The sequence below is a fragment of the Vipera ursinii genome, assembly GCF_947247035.1.
Source record: "Vipera ursinii genome assembly, chromosome: 2".
Classification (NCBI taxonomy): Eukaryota; Metazoa; Chordata; class Lepidosauria; order Squamata; family Viperidae; genus Vipera; species Vipera ursinii.
The window spans coordinates 171,074,947-171,093,950 of NC_139513.1; the positions used below are offsets into that span (position 1 = coordinate 171,074,947).

The window sequence follows — 19,004 nt, forward strand, 5'->3', positions numbered from 1 at the left end:
AGTTTCTCGAAGGTAATAGCAAACTGCTTCTGAAAACCTTGCAAAGAAAACTTGTCCAAGCAGTCTCCAAAAACCAGACATAACTAAATGGGGGGAAAAGAATAATTACCAGTCTTTAATATTGTATTTATTTTCCTGTCATCAGTACCTAACATCTTCTCTGTCTCCATAAACATGGTACTTGTATGCTTCTAACCCGGATTACATTCATATATCTGATGAAATTTAATCCAAAAGTTTATGCCAACTTGTTTTGCTTGTTTTAAGAGTAGTGCCTTAATTGTTTTTCACAACCTACAGTATTTGGTATATTTATTGGCAAATGGAGGGTCTTTTCCTAAGTACCGTAAAACACTTTCTTCTATGAAGATACCTGAATTATGTGCAGAAAACCTTAATCCCTGGCACTTCAGAGCTTAACCCAGGCTGCAACAGGTCTGAATCATTTATTGGGGAAGTTTCAAGTATAAAACCATTTGCAAACCAATACTCTACAAAAAGAGGAAATTTACAAAATGCATTATGTATTCCTCCAATGAGTGGAGATATTTGCAAGAGAATGGAGACAGATTTCCCTCCCCCGTCCCTTCCTCTTCCTGTTCTTGCATTACCAGCAATTGTCCCAGCACCTCTAGGTTCTAGCAAGAGGGAACTACACACAGTAGCCATTGCAAGTCCCTTCCTTTGGGAGGCAGACACCAAAGCAGTACAGTCAGGACAGCTTGAAGCTCAACAAGGGGTATTCCAAGCTTTCATCCAATCTTCTGCATGCAATGCCACTCCATCTGCAGCAGAGTGTGGATGGTATCAGTAGGTGCAGAAATGAGAAAATTTAACTTAAAATCGATGAGTTAAAAGTAGTCCGTGCAAAGACTACATTTCTTGCCATATACCACAACTGCATAATCCATGTTTCAGTAACAGAGCTTCTGCTTAGTCTAGTCAACACTAGCCCTGTAGCTTGAAAGTCTGATGCAGTCTCTCAGCCTGTTCCTTTAGGGCCTGGATCTCCTCCTGAATGAAATCAGTCAGGGCTTTGCGCATCTCCATCTACAACCAGAAAGAGCCAAAATTAACAAAGCAATGCAAGCATACTTATAATGATTGGGTCCACACACCATGTTAAGTCATCAATAAGAGTTTGGCTTTGGTTTGGTTGTGTACACACATGCTGTGGAGCCCAAACTACACAGGCTAGATTATGGTTCAGTATAGGGTATGAATCCAGCTAATGCCTTGCCACATCAAAAGCCCATTTTGCTAGAGCCATAGTGCACAACCGTTCCCAATCTGGTGCTTGCCAGATAAAGGGTAGAAATCTAAACAATTCTCATCTAGTATGCTCACTGTATTGTCAAGAGTCCAATGTGAATCATACTAAGGAGACCACAATAAAGTCAGCATTAGCAGCTTCTTCAGTGACTGGCATAAGATTTAAAAATAATTTCAGGATTTTTTAATGTAATGTCTTGAGCTTCTATGGAAGCTTTTGTGGTTGTCGCCTATGGACACCATGCTTTCAACCTCTGCCATGTAATACTTGTCCCATCACCACCCATGGAGTGCAGTTCTCCCAGTACTTTCCCTCTGCACTCACCGCCGACTTGTTTTCTGCCCGCAGACGTTCTATCAATGGGCGGACGCTGAATGGCTTCCCAATTAACACGGTAATTTTCTGTACCAAAGAAAAACACCCTGTAATAACACTTTTCTCATGACGCAGATGCAGTCCTTTCCATTTTCCAAATTTCCATGCCAATTGGAATCCCTTCTCCCCTCCTCCATCCAGCAACCCCAAACCCCTTACCTGTCCAACTCGGGGCACGTAAGGGGGTGCATTGGGGAGTACATCATTCATTCCTAGGGAAATTGAAAGACAGAATAATTATTTTTGATCCAAACCCTGATCCTTGCAGGGATGACAAATGACAACATACAACAGGATTCCTACATATGTATGTACACATATACATATAATTTCAAAGAACCTGCAGTTGTAAACCCCCAGTACAGGTAGTCCTTGACTTATGACCACAACTGAGCCCAAAGCTTCTGTTGCTAACTCAAACATTTGTTAAGTGAGTTTTGCCCCATTTTACAACCTCTTGTCACAATTAAGGGAATCGTAGTTCTAATAATAATAAAGTTGGAAGGGACCTTGGAAGTCATCTAGTCCAACCCCCTGCTCAGGCAGGAAACCCTATACCATTACAGACAAATAGCTGTCCAATCTCTTCTTAAAAACTTCCAGTGTTGGAGCATTTACCACTTCTGGAGGCAGGTTGTTCCACTGGTGAATTGTTCTGTCAGGAAGTTTCTCCTTAGTTCTAGGTTGCTTCTCTCTTTGGTCAGTTTCCATCCATTGGTTCTTGTCTTGCCTTCAGGTGCTTTGGAGAATAGCTTGACTCCTTCTTCTTTGTGGCAACCCGAGATATTGGAACACTGCTATCATGTCACCCCTCGTCCTTCTCTTCATTAAACTAGACATACCCAATTCCAGCAACTGTTCCTTATGTTTTAGCCTCCAGTCGCCTAATCATCTTTGTTGCTCTTCTCTGCACTCTTTCTAGAGTCTCAACATCTTTTTTTACATCGTGGTGACCAAAACTGGATGCAGTATTCTGAGTGTGGCCTTACCAAGGCATTGTAAAGCGGTATTAACACTTCACGTGATCTCGATCCTATCCCTCTGTTAATGCAACTTTTTTGGCAGCTGCAGCACACTGTTGTTAAGAGTAACATGGTTGTTCAATGAATCTGGCTTCCCCACTGACTTTGCTTGCCAGAAGATCACAAAAAGGATCACATGACCCCAGGATAATGCCACCATCATGAGTCAGTTACCAAGCCTCTGAATTTTGATCACCTGACCACAGAGATGCCGCAATGGTCGTGTGAAAAAGAGTCATAAGTCACTTTTTCCAGTTCTGGTATAACTTTGAACGGTTACTAAATGAACTGTTGAAGTTGAGGACCACCTGTATTGCATGTTCCTCATGCAACTAGTTTACATAGATATGTATTTCTATGCTCAGCTAATTATGCAGAAGTTCTTAGAAGTTTTTCCTAATGGCATTATTCTATTTAAACAGGATCACTGCAACCCAGTTTCTCTCACCCTCACACAGTTTGGCACCTACTATGAAAATTCTAATCAGGAGGTGGGGACTGTGCAGTCTTCCAGATTTTATTAAGATCGACTTCCAGCATTTTCATCATGACCGTGGATATCTGGGATCTTTAGCAACGCTTACACTCTATCCCAGGGGTGTCAAACTCAATTTCATTGAGGGCCGCATCAGCATTGCAGTTGCCCTCAAGGGGCCGGGTGGGTGTGGCCTGGGTGGGTGTGGCCTACTGGGTGGGCATGGCTAGAGTGCGTATGGCCTACTGGGTGGGCGTGACCAGCTCTACATCGTTGGCATCAAGGGTGCCTATGGGGGCCTGGACAGGAGTGGGACAGATCTGAGGGTCTCTGGCAGAAGGAGGGTCTCTGGGCCAAGGCAGTGGGGGCCGTTCCCTCAATGTTTCCAGGATGGCTTCGCGGGCCACATGAAACCACTTTGCGGGCCGGATCCAGCCCCCGGGCCTTGTGTTTGACATGTCTGCTCTATCCTATTCTCAATCTGGAGAGGTGGGAAGGAAAAAAATGGCAAGAAGGAAGATGGAGCACTGCAATGCATGCCCTGCCCCATTTAAACATGCAGGTTCAAAAACAGTGAGACTTGCATTACGATGCTCCACCCTCCATCCTGCTGATTTTTGATAATTCTTTCCATGGATGATGCTGCCTGTTTACACGTTAGAATAATTATGAGATCAGCAGCAACGTTAAACATATATAACTTTGCTCTCTGTACTGATTACCTAAACCTAGTCAAAATAAAATATAGAAAGGTAAAATTATACTTTATTATTATCATCACGAAATTGGGACCTGAGGACACATCTATTCAGATGTTTTAAATATGCTTTCCTGCTAGCATATCTTTCTCTGTCCTGAGAGCTGATTTCTGCTTGGGTAATGAGAGCAGCGAGTGACAATGTCCTAAGAGCTTACTGTGGAGCAAGTTTTAGACGCAGCAATTTATGATTGCATTTTCCCTCCCAGCAGGACTCCCACTTCCTTTTGCCGAGTGTGGAAAAACTAGCACCACTTACTATTCTTTATGTAAGAGGGGCAGGATTCCATACTGACAATTTTTTAATTGCTTCCTGTTCTCTCTTGTTCCTATCCCCAGCAAAGGTCACCTGTCGCACCTAATTCACACTGGACAGAAATTAGATCCCATGAAACAGGCATGCAGGTGATACGTGCAATTGGTAGGATCACACCTGGCACTTGGGGTGGGTGGGAGGGGCAGGCAGGTAGCAGAGTGTGCTTGTGACAGCAAAATTATTTATAGCAAGTATATCTTCAGTTTTATTTACATTCCCATCTGACATTTTCTCTGTAGTCTGCTGACAAGCATGTTAGCAGATCACATGAGGAGGGGGAGCAGGGTTGGATAAAGTGCAAGGATTCTCCTTGCTTCAGCCGCTGCTGCCTCCTCCATTGGCCCTGGGCAGATCACAGAGAAGATTTGGGAGGGGAAAGCACCAAGAGCGAAGTCTCTTGTTTCAGCTGGTACACTGCTTGGACTCTGGGAGGGGAGAAAGAATCTGACTGCTTCGGCCAGCACTAGCTCTCTTGTGACCCACAGGCAGCTCAGTAATGATGCTGGTTTTGAAGTCCCCCTACCTTCCTGTGGCATCTTGGCAGTTTGTATGAGGACGAAGGAGAGCCCACTTCAATCTCCCACCCACCCTGTGGGATCTTCTCTGACATGCAGCAGGACTAGTACTGGATCCTTGCATGACTGGTCAATACCCACCACAGGGAACCAGGAGGAAGGGGAAGGGGAGGGGAAGAGAAGGTAGTCAGAAGTGACTAACTAACGGGAACTGGGCAGACCCCACACCATCAGCTCTGTAGCCCCAGAAACATCAGGCATTGTGCAAATCTCAAACCTTGTATTGGGAGAAAACAGATCAGATAAATATGAAATACAAAATAGACTATGGGCTGCATCAGGGGGATATGTCCTTAAGATGAAGTAACGAGGCATCCTCACGCTGGATATGGGAGTTGAATGGACGTGCTTTGAGGAAATAGATTCACACTAGAGCTGAACTCATCCAAGGGACTTGGCCAAAGAACACGATCCGCAAAGCTCAGCTTGCATAGGTGGGCGCGGAAGAGTTTGTTCCAGAGCGCCCACAGTCGCAGCGCTTCTTCGCCTGCTCATGGAAGGAGCTAGCAGATACAAAAAGGTTCTTCTGCAGGGCTTTGCCACTTGACCTTTTAAAATAATCCTCTTCAATGGACTCCTTCTTAGAAAACCACTTCCCAAAAGGAAAGTATCGACCAGTAAGGTCATGTTGTGATCATGTTACTCTAGGGCAGAAAAGATCTTGTGGCACCTTCAAGCAAATATCTTTATTATCTTCTAAGCCATCGCAAATGACTTCATCAGATGGTTAAATGGCTTGTGAGTTCCTGCCAGCTTCCTTGAGCCCATCTGCTTCACTTTCAAGACTATTATAGTCCTGAATGAGAAGAGCCACCTTTTCTGATATTATTCTTCCTACATAGGTGTTAGGGGATTAATCAGGTTGGAGAGACCAGCCTCGCATTTATTCTGGCCACTATAATGGGCAGCCACTCTGCAAATTCTGCCTCCCCTTCCTTCCACCTCACCCCTCACTTTTGATTGAGGCCTCACCTATATGCCAGAGTGGCAGTATAATGGGGTGCAGACGGCACTCAGCCAGAAGACGCCCAATACCTGGAAGAAAGAAAAAGAAGCAGAATGAAAGGCGACAGGGTTACTCCAGAATGCACCTCACTTCTTAGAAAAATACCTACCCCATTTGAAGCGCATGAACTCCTGGGTCATGTTCACTTTACCTGCAAAAGAAAGGTGGAGAAATGTGTAGCAATTGGATGCATGGCAAGTCCCCCAGTAAATCTGGCAGTCCAAGTATGACAGCAATGTGCTATGAAATGCATCTGTGCCTTCTAACCCCCAGCAAACTCCCAGCTTTCGGCTACTGCTACCTTCTGGGAACATGTGCACCCAGTCACCACGGTTTAGCTTCTCTAGTATATAGTCCATGCCTTTTTGGTAGACTCCGTCTCCTGTGAAAAGAAGGAATTTAGTCCAGGTCTTCCAACTCACATGCAAGCCTACACTCCTAGGGGGCTCCTAAAACATATATCCCCAACCAAACTACTTGCCATTCCTGCCTAGAAAAGAAGACATAAGTATCTAAAGCAGGGGTGTCAAACTCAATTTCATTGAGTTACGCATCAGCATTGCGGTTGCCCTCAGGGGTCTAGGTGGGTGTGGCCTGGGTGGGCGTGGCCTACTGGGTGGGCGTGGCTAGAGTGCGTATGGCCTACTAGGTGGGTGTGGCCAGCTCTACCTCGTTCGCATCAAGGGTGCCTATGGGGGCCTGGGCAGGAGTGGGACAGATCTGAGGGCCTCTGGCAGAAGGAGGGTCTGTGGGCCAGGGCCAAGGCAGTGGGGGCCGTTCCCTCACTGTTTCCAAGATGGCTTCGCGGGCCGCATGAAACCACTTTGCAGGCCGGATCTGGCCCCCGGGCCTTGTGTTTGACATGTCTGATCTAAAGGATTTTTATTTAGAGACCCTTTTTCCATCTGTCAAGCAACTTGGCCATTTTTAGTGGATTTACTCAGCAACATTAAGATAGGTAGGCTTCTGGGGAGAAATAAATTGCTCTGCAAAAATATATTTTAAGAGAAAGGTAAGTTATGAAAATAGGTTACACTTGCTATGAAGTTAGGAAGTCATGTCTTCATCTCTCTCTCTCTCTCGTTATTACAGTATTTTTTATTTTTATTTTCTCTGCCTTCTATTTTTTAATTGGCATTAACTTTTTATTGTAGTTGTAATTTTTAATAACGTACCATTAAAACATTATAGGTCACTGTTATTTTTATGGAAATACGACAGTGCAACAGTGGGAAATAAAGGTCCAAAGACCTCAGTATTTAGTGAGGATCTCAAGATGGAAAATTACTTTTCAGTTTGTTTCAGGCACTACTGTCCTTGGTCCTGATATCATCTCTCCATTTGTATCCCAAGAGCTGCTTGCCTTGGTTAATGAATCCCACAAGAGAGTCCCATAATTCTAATTCACTCTATTTGAAGTGATATTTCTATGGAAAATAGGGTAATTGGTTCCAGCTTGATAGAAATAGGCAATGGAATATTTTAAACATGTTTATATGTATAAATAAATATTACAGTAATTTTAACATTGTGTTAAATTCAATTTTTAAATCAATAAAATCAAGCAACATCAGCATTAAACCTTTGTTCTACTTTATTATTATTTTTTCTTTTCTCTCTTAAACAAACTCAAGGTTTTGTTCTGAATGGCTACTCTGCCAAGAGGAATGCATTTTTATTGTATTCCTTAATCCATTCGTTGACTGCAATTCTTAATTCATATATCCATGTTCTGTTTCTGTGGTTGTAACACAGAAGATGTTGTAGATGTTTGCAAACCACAAAAAGCTGGTACAACATTTTTCCTCTTGTTTCCCCTGTGTCTTTTATAATAGTGCACACTGTAAATTCAGCCATCCCAACATCTCATCCTAGTTTAAGCCTTGCTATAGCCATGTTTGTGCCATTCAGTTACATGAAATTTTTGCTCCAATGTAGTAATGAGCATTTTCTTTTTTGAACTCATACTGTTTTCCTCCGATGGGATCTTCCTTTTCTCCATTTTGCACACATGAACAGTAGCCATGTCTAAAATCCCGATTTCAACTGTGCATGCACTACCTTCAATAGCAGACACACTAGTCTCCCATTAACTGAATTTTGGGTGACATTAAACATGACCTGCTTGGGACTTCCGGTTTGCTGCGCGGCTGCCATGGACGATCGGAAGATGAGTCTCATCTTCCCCGTCCAGTTTCACATCACTGGGGACCCTGAAAAGGGTTGAAAGTCACCCCGTAGAGGCAACCAACAAGGAGGGACCCTCTCTGGATCACGGGAGAATGGCAACTCTCCCACTAGAGCCGGCGAATCCTCCAAACCTGTGGACAAACGACCAACCATAGAGATATGGTCCGTCACAAGGCTGCAGACAGCCAAAGTCACACCTACCATCTGGCAACTCTAAAGCAGCGTGGAAGAGACTGGGTGAGATCTACCTCTCTTACATCCTAATTACTTACTTACTTACATAAGCTGCTAAAGTACTTTCCCCCTTGTGGTGAGGGAAGGGAGATTTTAGCCCTCCCCCCAGAAACAGCGGCAATTGACTACCCAGGGGAGCTTAAAACGCTGAAAAAATGCTGGGATCCTAATTGGAACTCTATTTCCTAAAATTGGTGGATTACAAGATTTGTAATTTTCTATTCTTTATTTTTCTCCGTTTTTTATTCTTCATTTTTACTGAAGATCTAGTTTTAAAAAAAAAAGAAGAAAAAAACTGAAAAAATCAAAACAACCCTGGGGTGACATCTGGTGGCTAAACGTGAGATTGCAACCTGTTATTGTCTAAGAGAGACTTGTTGACAGTGTAGAAAATAGATAATATATAAGCAACCTTGAAACACCAGCTGCAAGAAACTCAGCTCTGCTCTTCACTTGGTAGACTTTCTGACTGTAAGCATTCAGTTTAATATACTATAATGGAAGAAGAACAGGAATGGACTTTTCCTACAGAGGAAGAACAGGAACAAACTCTTTGTATGTTAAAAGCAATTGTCCAAACTCTCCTTATTACTGGTGATGAAATAAGAAGCAGCAAGAAAGAACAAGAAAGCAGCCTGGATATGCAAACTCAAATTATGACTTCAACTAAAGAATCACCTATACAGAATTCTACAGAGAAAGTGGAACAATCAAATGCTATGACAGAAGATTCAACTACTCAACAAATACAGATAATGGAAGATAGAGAAAAGAAATTGATAATAGAGAAAAAGGAAAGGACTTTTCTTATAAAGCAGAAGGAACCTGAAGATCAAAAAGAAAAACAGATGAAAGAGAAGATAAACACTTTGGGACAACCATGTCGAGATGGAAAAACAAAGAGACGACCTGTTAGATCAGCTAGTCCTCTTTAAAAAAGGGCAACTGGATGGTTTTTTCAACATCAAACAATAGCCACAACAACACAAGAAGATCTGTTTGATGATTTAAAAGCAAAGACACGAAAGATGATTTGGCAAAGAAAGAAAGCTAGAATAAGACTGAAAAGGACTGGGGTTTTGATTTACACATGAGAGTTAAAATAGAATATACCCAAATAAATAATAATAAATAGATAAAACATGTATTCTAAATATAAGATATTGTAATGACTTGAGATAAAGAAAATCTTAGTCATTAAGAAGTATAAATATCAAAATAAGAATATTATATTGTTTTATTAATTTGTTAAGGTAGGTGGTAAGAATGTATATACAGTCATGGCCGAAATTGTTGGCACTCCAGAAATTTTTCCAGAAAATCAAGTATTTCTCAGAGAAAAGTATTGCAGGAACACATGTTTTGCTATACACAGGTTTATTCCCTTTGTGTGTACTGGAACACAACAAAAAAGGGAGGAAAAAAAGCAAATTGGACATAATGTCAAACAAAACTCCAAAAATAGGTCGGACAAAATTATTGGCACCCTTTCAAAATTGTGGGTAAACAAGATTGTTTCAAGCATGTGATGCTCCTTTAAACTCACCTGGGGCAAGTAACAGGTGTGGGCAATATAAAAATCACACCTGAAAGCAGATAAAAAGGAGAGCTTAGTCTTTGCATTGTGTGTCTGTGTGTGCCACACTAAGCATAGACAGCAGAAAGAGGAGAAGAGAACTGTCTGAGGACTTGAGAACCAAAATTGTGGACAAATATCAACAATCTCAAGGTTACAAGTCCATCTCCAGAGATCTAGATTTGCCCTTGTCCACAGTGCGCAACATTACCAAGAAGTTTGCAACCCATGGCACTATAGCGAATCTCCCTGGTCGTGGACGGAAGAGAAAAACTGATGAAAGGTTGCAATGCAGGATAGTCTGGATGGTGGATAAGCAGCCCCAAACAAGTTCCAAAGGAATGCAAGCTGTCCTGCAGGCTCAGGGAGCATCAGTGTCAGCGCAAACTATCTGTCGACATTTAAATGAAATGAAACGCTATGGCAGCAGACCCAGGAGGACCCCACTGCTGACACAGAGACATAAAAAAGCAAGATTACAGTTTGCCAAAATGTACTTGAGTAAGCCAAAATCCTTCTGGGAAAACGTCTTGTGGACAGATGAGACCAAGATAGAGCTTTTTGGTAAAGCACATCATTCTACTGTTTACCGAAAACGAAATGAGGCCTACAAAGAAAAGAACACAGTACCTACAGTGAAATATGGTGGAGGTTCAATGATGTTTTGGGGTTGTTTTGCTGCCTCTGGCACTGGGTGCCTTGAATGTGTGCAAGGCATCATGAAATCTGAGGATTACCAAAGGATTTTGGGTCGCACTGTAGAGCCCAGTGTCAGAAAGCTGGGTTTGCATCCGAGATCTTGGGTCTTCCAGCAGGACAATGACCCCAAACATATGTCAAAAAGCACCCAGAAATGGATGGCAAGAAAGCGCTGAAGTGGCCAGCAATGAGTCCAGATCTGAATCCCATTGAACACCTGTGATCTTAAAATTGCTGTTGGGAAAAGGCGCCCTTCCAATAAGAAAGACCTGGAGCAGTTTGCAAAGGAAGAGTGGTCCAAAATTCCGGGTGAGAGGTGTAAGAAGCTTATTGATGGTTATAGGAAGCGACTGATTTCACTTATTTTTTCCAAAGGGTGTGCAACCAAATATTAAGTTAAGGGTGCCAATAATTTTGTCCGGCCCATTTTTGGAGTTTTGTTTGACATTATGTCCAATTTTTTTTCCTCCCTTTTTTGTTGTGTTCCAATACACACAAAGGGAATAAACCTGTGTATAGCAAAACATGTGTTCCTGCAATAATTTTCTGTGAGAAATACTTGATTTTCTGGAAAAATTTCTGGGGTGCCAACAATTTCGGCCATGACTGTATAAGGTGTGTATCTTAAACATTAGATTGTGTGAGTAATTGTGATAAAGGAATTCTGGTTAATTAAAAATCTGGAAAAATAAATGTTAAACATTAAATTTAAATATTAAGGGAAAACTAAAACAGGGAAAAGCTTATTACATCACTGATTGGCTAAAAGATTGAATGTTTAAAAACAAGTAAGATTTGAATTCAAGATATTGTTATGAGTCAAGACAAAGAAACATTTTGGTTAAGCAAAACTTGAAAGTATAAATACTAATAATTAAATTTGTATATTGGTTTGTGGTATAAATGCTAATAGTTTAAAAAATTATTAGTCTCAAATATGAGATAGGAGATATAAAGAGGAAAAAAAGAGGGAATACTAAGTGTGGCAATAAAATAAATTTTGGCTATTAAATTTGAGATTCTAAGATATTTGAGAATTACTAGAAAAATAAGAATATTACTTTGTATTATTAATTGGTTGATGCAGACGGTGAGAATCATGTATAGATAAGAGGTGTATCCGGAGCTTTAGACTGTGGGGGAACTGTGATAGAAATTGAACAACAACAACAAAATTTTGAAATGATAAAGATTAAACGTTAAATTTAAAATATTAATGAAAAATTAAAATTAAGAAAAATTTATTAGGTCATTGACTGTCTAAAAGATGGAATGCTAAATTAACTAAGATATGTATAAACTGAAGATTATTGATGAATACAAGAAAGTTATTTTTTGTTTGACTGATACAATAAGAATTATGTTGGTCTGAATATGAGAACGTATATATCAAGGGGGAAAAAGAAGGAATTAGCTGTTGCAATACCTTGAGATTTGTACTGATGATATTTAAATGTAATGGAATTATTGTACTCAGCCGCCATGTTGCTTTTCAAATATGTAAATGTAATATTAGAAAATTAATAGAAAACTTAAAATACAAAAAAAAAACACATGACCTGCTTTCAATTTTACAATAAACTGAATACTGCATGTTTTGAACTCATACAAATTGTGACCTATCTGTATTCCTCTATCAAGTAAACTGGCTACATACCCCGACAGACAGGAACACATCGCCCAAGGCTAAAGAAACGAGAATGCAGCTCCTTGGTGAAGCAGATATCTGCAGCTGTTGGAGTCCTAAGGGAGCCATAAAAATATGTCACAGTACTGACATATGTTCACCAAACCCACACAACAGGGACCGAATGGGGCCCCTTCTTTTTTCAGGGAAAGTCACATTTCCTCATGCTTTACCACCGCATCTTCTGCAAGTTCCAGACGTGTCGTAATCTCAGGATACCTGTAGGAGACACAACATTAATGGGGTCAAGCCAAACCTATTGCTACCAAACAGAAAAACAAATGCAGACACAAAAAGCAGGTGATGTTGGAAAGCTGTTGAAGTAGCCTTGCAGTTAAGAATGGAATTTTTTTTATACATATCACTATTTAGAATGTTTTGTGATTCAGAGGAGAGCCAGAGTTTAATGTCACTGGTTCGATTTAACATGAAAGGGCTAGTTTCTGTTTTAAAAACTGGAATGAAGTTTTCCTCTGGCTACTTTTGAGTCTAATGTTGTGTAGTGTAGTTTGATGTGTTCCACCTTTTTTATATGTAACTCAAGAAAGCATATATATCTAATACTCCCGTAACACCACCATTGTGAGATGGGTTAGTAGGCTGACGGTGTGTGACTGGCCTGAAGCTTACCCAGAAAATTAGAACTATTTTCTGGTTTCTAGGCTAGTATCGTACCCACTACCGATACCCACCAAACTGGCTCACTTATGCCTCACCTTTGATGGTACTGCAGCATTGTTAATATTTGATTTTTAAAAATGGACTTTGTGATAAAAAAATACCCTGAGATTCTAATTTTAACTGGATGATTGGATGATTGCCTACTTTAGAAATTTGCAAGTTGTATCTTTCAAACTGGTTGGAAGGTTGAGAGCAGAAAAGCTTTATCACACAGAATTTTCCTGAAAGAAAGATGCTTCTGTGAATAATCTGTGATGGAAACGCTTGTTGAAGGTGGGTCTGAACTTATTACAAGCAGTAACAAATTAAACAACGAGTACCATGGTCTCATCACTTTACTTGATCATGATTTGTAAAAATCAGGGGGAGATAGCTAAAGATAAATACAAATATATCTGAATACTGCTAGACATATGAACAGGAGCATGAATATATTCTTGAGGAAGGAATGCAAGAATGCAGGAACCACTGAGTTAACCAGGTCAACTTTCCTGAGAAAGACGAAAAAATCTTGAGAAAGAAATTCAAGATAAACCTGCCTTAATTCTGTTTGGTATAAAATGAGGAAGAAGGGTATTGTGGCAAGCTTTCAAGATGCCCTATAACAGGGGCATCAAACTCAATTTCATTGAGGGGCCGCATCAGTATTGCGGTTGCCCTCAGGGGGCCAGGCGGGTGTGGCCTGGGTGGGTGTGGCCTACTGGGTAGGCATGGCTAAAGTGCGTACGGCCTACTGGGTGGGCATGGCCAGCTCTACATCATTCACATCAAGGGTTCCTATGGGGGCCTGGGCAGGAGTGGGACAGATCTGAGGGTCTCTGGCAGGAGGAGGGTCTCTGGGCCAGGGCCAAGGCAGTGGGGGCCATTCCCTCACTGTTTCCAGGATGGCTTTGCGGGCCACATGAAACCACTTCGCGGGCCAGATCTGGCCCCCGGGCCTTGTGTTTGACATGTCTGCCCTATAATAATAGTGTTTCAGTAGTCCAAGTTTCCTGATCTGTCTCAACTTGAAGGACAGATAAAACAATTGATTCAGAGACTTAAATATGAGATTGATTATGGTGTTTTTTTCCAAATGGATATTCAATGTGTTAGGAAAAGTATCAGAGAAAATTCTGATAGACAGAAATAACTGAAATCAAATAAACTCTTTAGATGTGCTTTTGTTTCACAGCCCTTAACTAGCATTGTTTGATTTAACATCATTTGCACTGGAAATCCTCAACTGCCTTCTTGCTGCAAAGATAGCCAGAGTAATAAACTTAGAATTTGAAAATGATTAAATATTTGATCAAGCAAGAACCATTAATTACTATACTACTTCCTTTCTCATTTGCTTTCGGCCAAATCCTGAACCACCTGTTTCTAAAAAAATTAACAACATAAAAAGCTCCAGATCTCTGCAATTCCCTCATTTCCTTTCTCCTTTTTCTTCCCTTTCCTTTTTTTCATTTAAAAAATTGCATGCCTCAACCCATCTATTTTGGTGCATTCATAAATTATCCTTGCCTATATTATGTTGCCATTGTTGCTATTGCTATATGAAGTTAATTATAATCATAGCAATATTATTTGCATTATAACTGTAAAACTACAGGCGTATATTTTTAGTCCTTAATAACAGCAAATTAAAAAACCTTAATGGAAGATCTGTGAAATGGGATAAGCATCCCCTTTTTGCTTGTTTGACTCCAAATCCCCCCAAAATAATGATCCAGTGTCTCAAAGATAAAAAAGAGCAATGTTTTCCTCAGACTGGCAGCCCTTCGCTTCTCATAGCGTACCCCAAAGATGTGGGTCATCCATGCAGGACTGATGATTGCAGACAGTCAAGAGGGGGGTTCCTGGTTGGCGCTTCTCAATTAGGTCATAAAGAACTTCTTCATTATGGATATTCAGCTTGTTTACATATCCTGAACAAAGGACGACAAGACAACAGTATGAAAGGCAGCAGTTACAATATTTTAGATAAAACACTCAAATGGATTTTATTTATTAATCCCACTTACAGAGTTCTCAGGATCTAATTCAGATTGGAGCAAGGTAGATAAGACTTCTGAATGTAGCTCGGATATACAGAATGTTTTGAGTGTTCAAACAATTTACGGTATACAGCTCCATCAAAGAGACCCAAGACCATAAGCAAAAAGTTATAAAAACAACCCAAAGAGAAAGGAATGGAAATTCTCTCTTCACTGTTGCCAAGAAAACTGCAAACAAATATTCTGGAGTTGAACTTGATCTGAGTAGACTCAAACCAAGAATTTTGGTGGCTCTTGTCCTCAGACAAAACTGACCATTGGAAAAGGCAAGGTATATAAACCTAGTTAACATGTTGATCAATCCGTCCATGAGCTAGTATCCACCCTCTCGTTTCTTCCCCCCCCCAATCTTCTGGGGTTGCTAATCAATGTCCAGCGTTCAGAAAAATGGGACACCTTCTCCAAAATTTGCATTATACACAGAAGAAACAAGACTGGGATCTCTTCCAGTCACAACGTGAGCTTTTTGCTGTTCCTAACATTCAAAGTACCCTCCCTGATAATGTAGCCAAGGAAGCCCGGGGTCATAGATCTGCTTGATCAGTCAAGCATCTTTCAATCAGCCATCAGTCAATAGCATAGAGGTAATAAATACTCACTGGTCCAGAAGCAGCTATAGGTACCCACCAATCCCATGATCACCCTGCTGGCCAAATTCCATGGCAGACTTGGGGCCTGAGGAAATGGCCATTTCACCTCCAAGGGCATCTTCCCATCCCTGGTGATCCCCAGCCTAGAGGCAATGCTGTCAGCTGTCCCTGTGAATGGAGAGACAGCAGAGTGTTTTTCAGCCAATGATTTCCATTATGTTTCTCAGCTGACAGGCTTTTGCCAGATCCTTGCTCTGCTCAGAGGTCTCAGTCTCAACTTGCTACTGGCACCACACCCCTACAGGATCTTCTTGCCCAAAGATTGCCACACAACATTAAAAAAAAGCCCCATATTTTGCAGGATGCCTCCTTAAGTAACACCAGCTGCCTGCAATTAGTGCAGGTTCTAGTCCCACCAGGCTCAAGGTTGACTCAGCCTTCCATCCTTCCGAGGTAGGTAAAATGAGGACCCAGATTGTTGGGGGCAATAAGCTTTGTAAAAATGCCGCTTGGGGGCCCCCCCGAAAGCCCTAACAAGCAGGCACATACATAGAATGAAGGCTATTGCTAAGCACATTGATTTGTGCTTTAGATTGTAAGCTGCCCTAAGTCTTCGGAGAAGGGCAGGATATAAATGGGATTTTAAAAAAAAAGTGCTACAGCCACAGAACAGAAAGCTGGACCAAAAACATAAAAAACCTGTTCCACAATTATAACACGTCAGATTATTCTTTTTTTTCTATTTAAAAGTAGCCATCATCAAAATTAAGCCAAGTAACTGAAAGAGGATGCAACTGACATCCTTACTGATAATACTGCATGACATATGGCCACATAGATATAAGCCATTTAGGAGCTGATACTAATTACACCTCCAAACAATTAACAAAGCATGTCAGTGCCATAGATCCACCCCAACTCCAGAAAAACCAGTTTGGGAGATGAAATGAGGGATGTATACTATTATTAGGGAAATAAAGATTTTGAGATGCACATCACATAAATTGTATCAAGAATAACATCGGGGAGAAGTAGGAAACAGTTGGAGGTACAATAGACTATGCTCTGGAGTAAGCCCACACGTTTTCATTCATCTTTAGATTGGTTCTCCACAGCTTTAAAGGTCTGGTTCGCAATAATTTTAGGTTCAAGAAGAAACTCCCGATCTCATTTTCTTTCTACATTATCATAGCTCTCTCTTCATTGTACCAAATAGGGGCCTCAGTTCAAGTAACCTTCACAAATGGTGCTATATACATAAGCTGCCAGGAGGTATATTTTAACTTTATACTGTTAGCATCATTATTTAGTGTTTCCTTTTTGGAACCAAATTAATAAGCATGTTTTCAAGATAGCAGAGATATCAGTATTTGGTTGGAACAGCAAGCCAAGCAAAAAGATATCACTGCAACTTTTACCTTGGTTGCTTGCATAGAATTCATTCCATAGGAAAATAAGGTAAAGGTAAAGGTTCCCCCGCACATGCGTGCTAGTCGTTTCCAACTCTAGGACGGTGCTCATCTCCGTTTCAAAGCCGAAGAGCCAGCGCTTGTCCGAGGACGTCTCCGTGGTCATGTGGCCGGCATGACTAGACGCCAAAGGCGCACGGAACGCTGTTACCTTCCCACCGTAGTGGTCCCTATTTTTCTACTTGCATTTTTACCTGCTTTCAAACTGCTAGGTTGGCAGAAGCTGGGACGAGTAACAGGCGCTCACTCTGTTATGCGGCACTTGGGATTCGACCCGCCAAACTGCCGACCATCTGATCGACCAGCTCAGCGTCCTAACCCACTGAGCCACCGCGTCCCTACTTAGGAAAATACCCACACCCAAAAATATTGCTGAGATACAAGAGAGGAAAAATGAAGAGATGCATAACCCTAAATAGAAGCTGATGGTAGGGTTTTTGCAGAACAGAACCAATTTATCTGAGCATTGGTTTGGAATTTTAGCACCAGTAATCTTTAAAGGTTGTAAATCCTTTGTAAAGATAAATACTGTATATGACAGGGAAAAGAGAATGATGAAATCATATTACTGCTTTGTCCCACACACAACCAGAGACAATCCTGATTTTTTTTTCAGTAAACATGTCACTTCCTGCCCTTCTGAATCAACCAGCTGAAGCCATAATACATTTTTCCACCCAGATGCCATTCAATATCATCAAGCATCTTCACCTACTGAAATATAAAGCTTTTGATCACTCTTCTTTCCCACATTTCATAACTAGGATACAGTAAATTGCCCTGTACACCGCCCGGAGTCCTTCGGGAGAAGGGCGGTATAGAAATTAAATTAAATAAATAAATAAATAAAATAAATTACTGTAGTAGAGGGCAACTCCAATTTCTTCTGCAATATATATATTGCAGAAGAAATTGGAGTTACCCTCTGCTGCAGTACTTTAAAATATATATATATCTTGAATTTCCAGGTTTCCAAGCAGCCACCTAACCCTAACCAAATTCCATTTGCTTTTCCCCCCTCCAAAGCAACTCCTGTCTTATCCACCTGTTTCTTGAGCCTAGTCGTCCCTTTTCATCACTTTGCAAAGTCAACGAACAACACTGAACCACAAACCGCATCCGATTTCTTCACATATATTCCACCTGCTTCTCCCACTCTACAAACCCTGGTGATTGCCACCTTGTTATCTGTGAAACCTTCCGTCGATGCTTTAGCTGCCCGCCACAAATTCAAGAGTCCATCTCTCCCATTGAACTTCCCACAAGTATGTAAGCCTTACAAACACAGAAATACAATGCAAGCCCCCCTCCCATAGGTGACACCTCTGTCCAAAAGATCATTCCCAGATTGCTGCACACGCCTTCTAATCGGGTCGTTCGTTCTTTCCTTCCTCCGGATCCCGCCTGGATCCCCCATCCATTCACTCACCTCCACTTCCCTGATGTGATTAAAGGCTCCTCCTGTTCTCTTCTTTCTCCTGCGGTGAAAGAGACACGCGCGGCCTCAGCGCGTCCCAGGTTTGCAATCTCTCTTCACACGTCGCTACCTTTCCAATATAGGACTTCCAAGGAGGGAACCCCATCAAACATTTCTGCAGGATCCCGCCCCTGGGCTGCTGGAAAAGGCTTTCCTAAGTGACGCACTTTCGAAGGAGTTCGTGGAGATAGAGAAAAGGAGAGTGGGGTAGAAAGTCTGAGTTTCCGGTCCAATATGTAATGGTTAAAAAAAAAAAAGGTCCTCGCTTAATGGTTCTCTCTAGGCGAGCAGAGAAGGGTTTCGCTCTAGCTTTCCTTCGTCTCTATGGTAAAAGCCCAAAGGACGTTTTTTGGGAGCTGCGATTTGGAAAACGTCAGATCAATTTGTAGAGGAAGAGGGACGATAAAGGATTAAGTTTTAGGATTGAAGAGCTGGGGAATCCAACATTTTGAATAAATTCATGAAGAACGGGGCTCTTATTTGTAAAAAAATAATAAAGGCAGGATACAAATAAATACATTTAATAAATAAAAAGATCTAGGTAATTCCTCCCCAGCTAT

At 41.4% G+C, this 19,004-nt stretch overlaps 1 protein-coding gene across 11 annotated transcripts; it reads right to left on the reverse strand.

Moving 5' to 3' along the window:
• Positions 1 to 95: 95 nt before the first annotated feature.
• Positions 96 to 18,665, reverse strand: TAFAZZIN (tafazzin, phospholipid-lysophospholipid transacylase). Of its 11 annotated transcripts, none has more exons than XM_083352793.1 (11): positions 18,397 to 18,646; positions 15,508 to 15,666; positions 14,651 to 14,779; positions 12,359 to 12,404; positions 12,156 to 12,241; positions 6,053 to 6,181; positions 5,909 to 5,950; positions 5,766 to 5,828; positions 1,808 to 1,860; positions 1,598 to 1,675; positions 96 to 1,050 (listed from the first exon to the last, which is right to left on the reverse strand). In XM_083352793.1, exons 2-11 carry the CDS (start codon positions 15,614 to 15,616, stop codon positions 949 to 951), a joined length of 837 nt encoding a protein of 278 aa, XP_083208919.1. In that variant the 5' UTR covers positions 15,617 to 15,666; positions 18,397 to 18,646; the 3' UTR covers positions 96 to 948. The 11 variants fall into 11 exon arrangements, 7 of the variants coding, with proteins under 7 accessions (XP_083208919.1, XP_083208920.1, XP_083208918.1 ...); XM_083352794.1 differs by having other exon boundaries at positions 6,101 to 6,181; positions 18,397 to 18,645; XR_014491228.1 differs by lacking the exon at positions 96 to 1,050 and adding an exon at positions 4,875 to 5,296 and having other exon boundaries at positions 1,644 to 1,675; positions 6,101 to 6,181; positions 18,397 to 18,665.
• Positions 18,666 to 19,004: the final 339 nt, after the last annotated feature.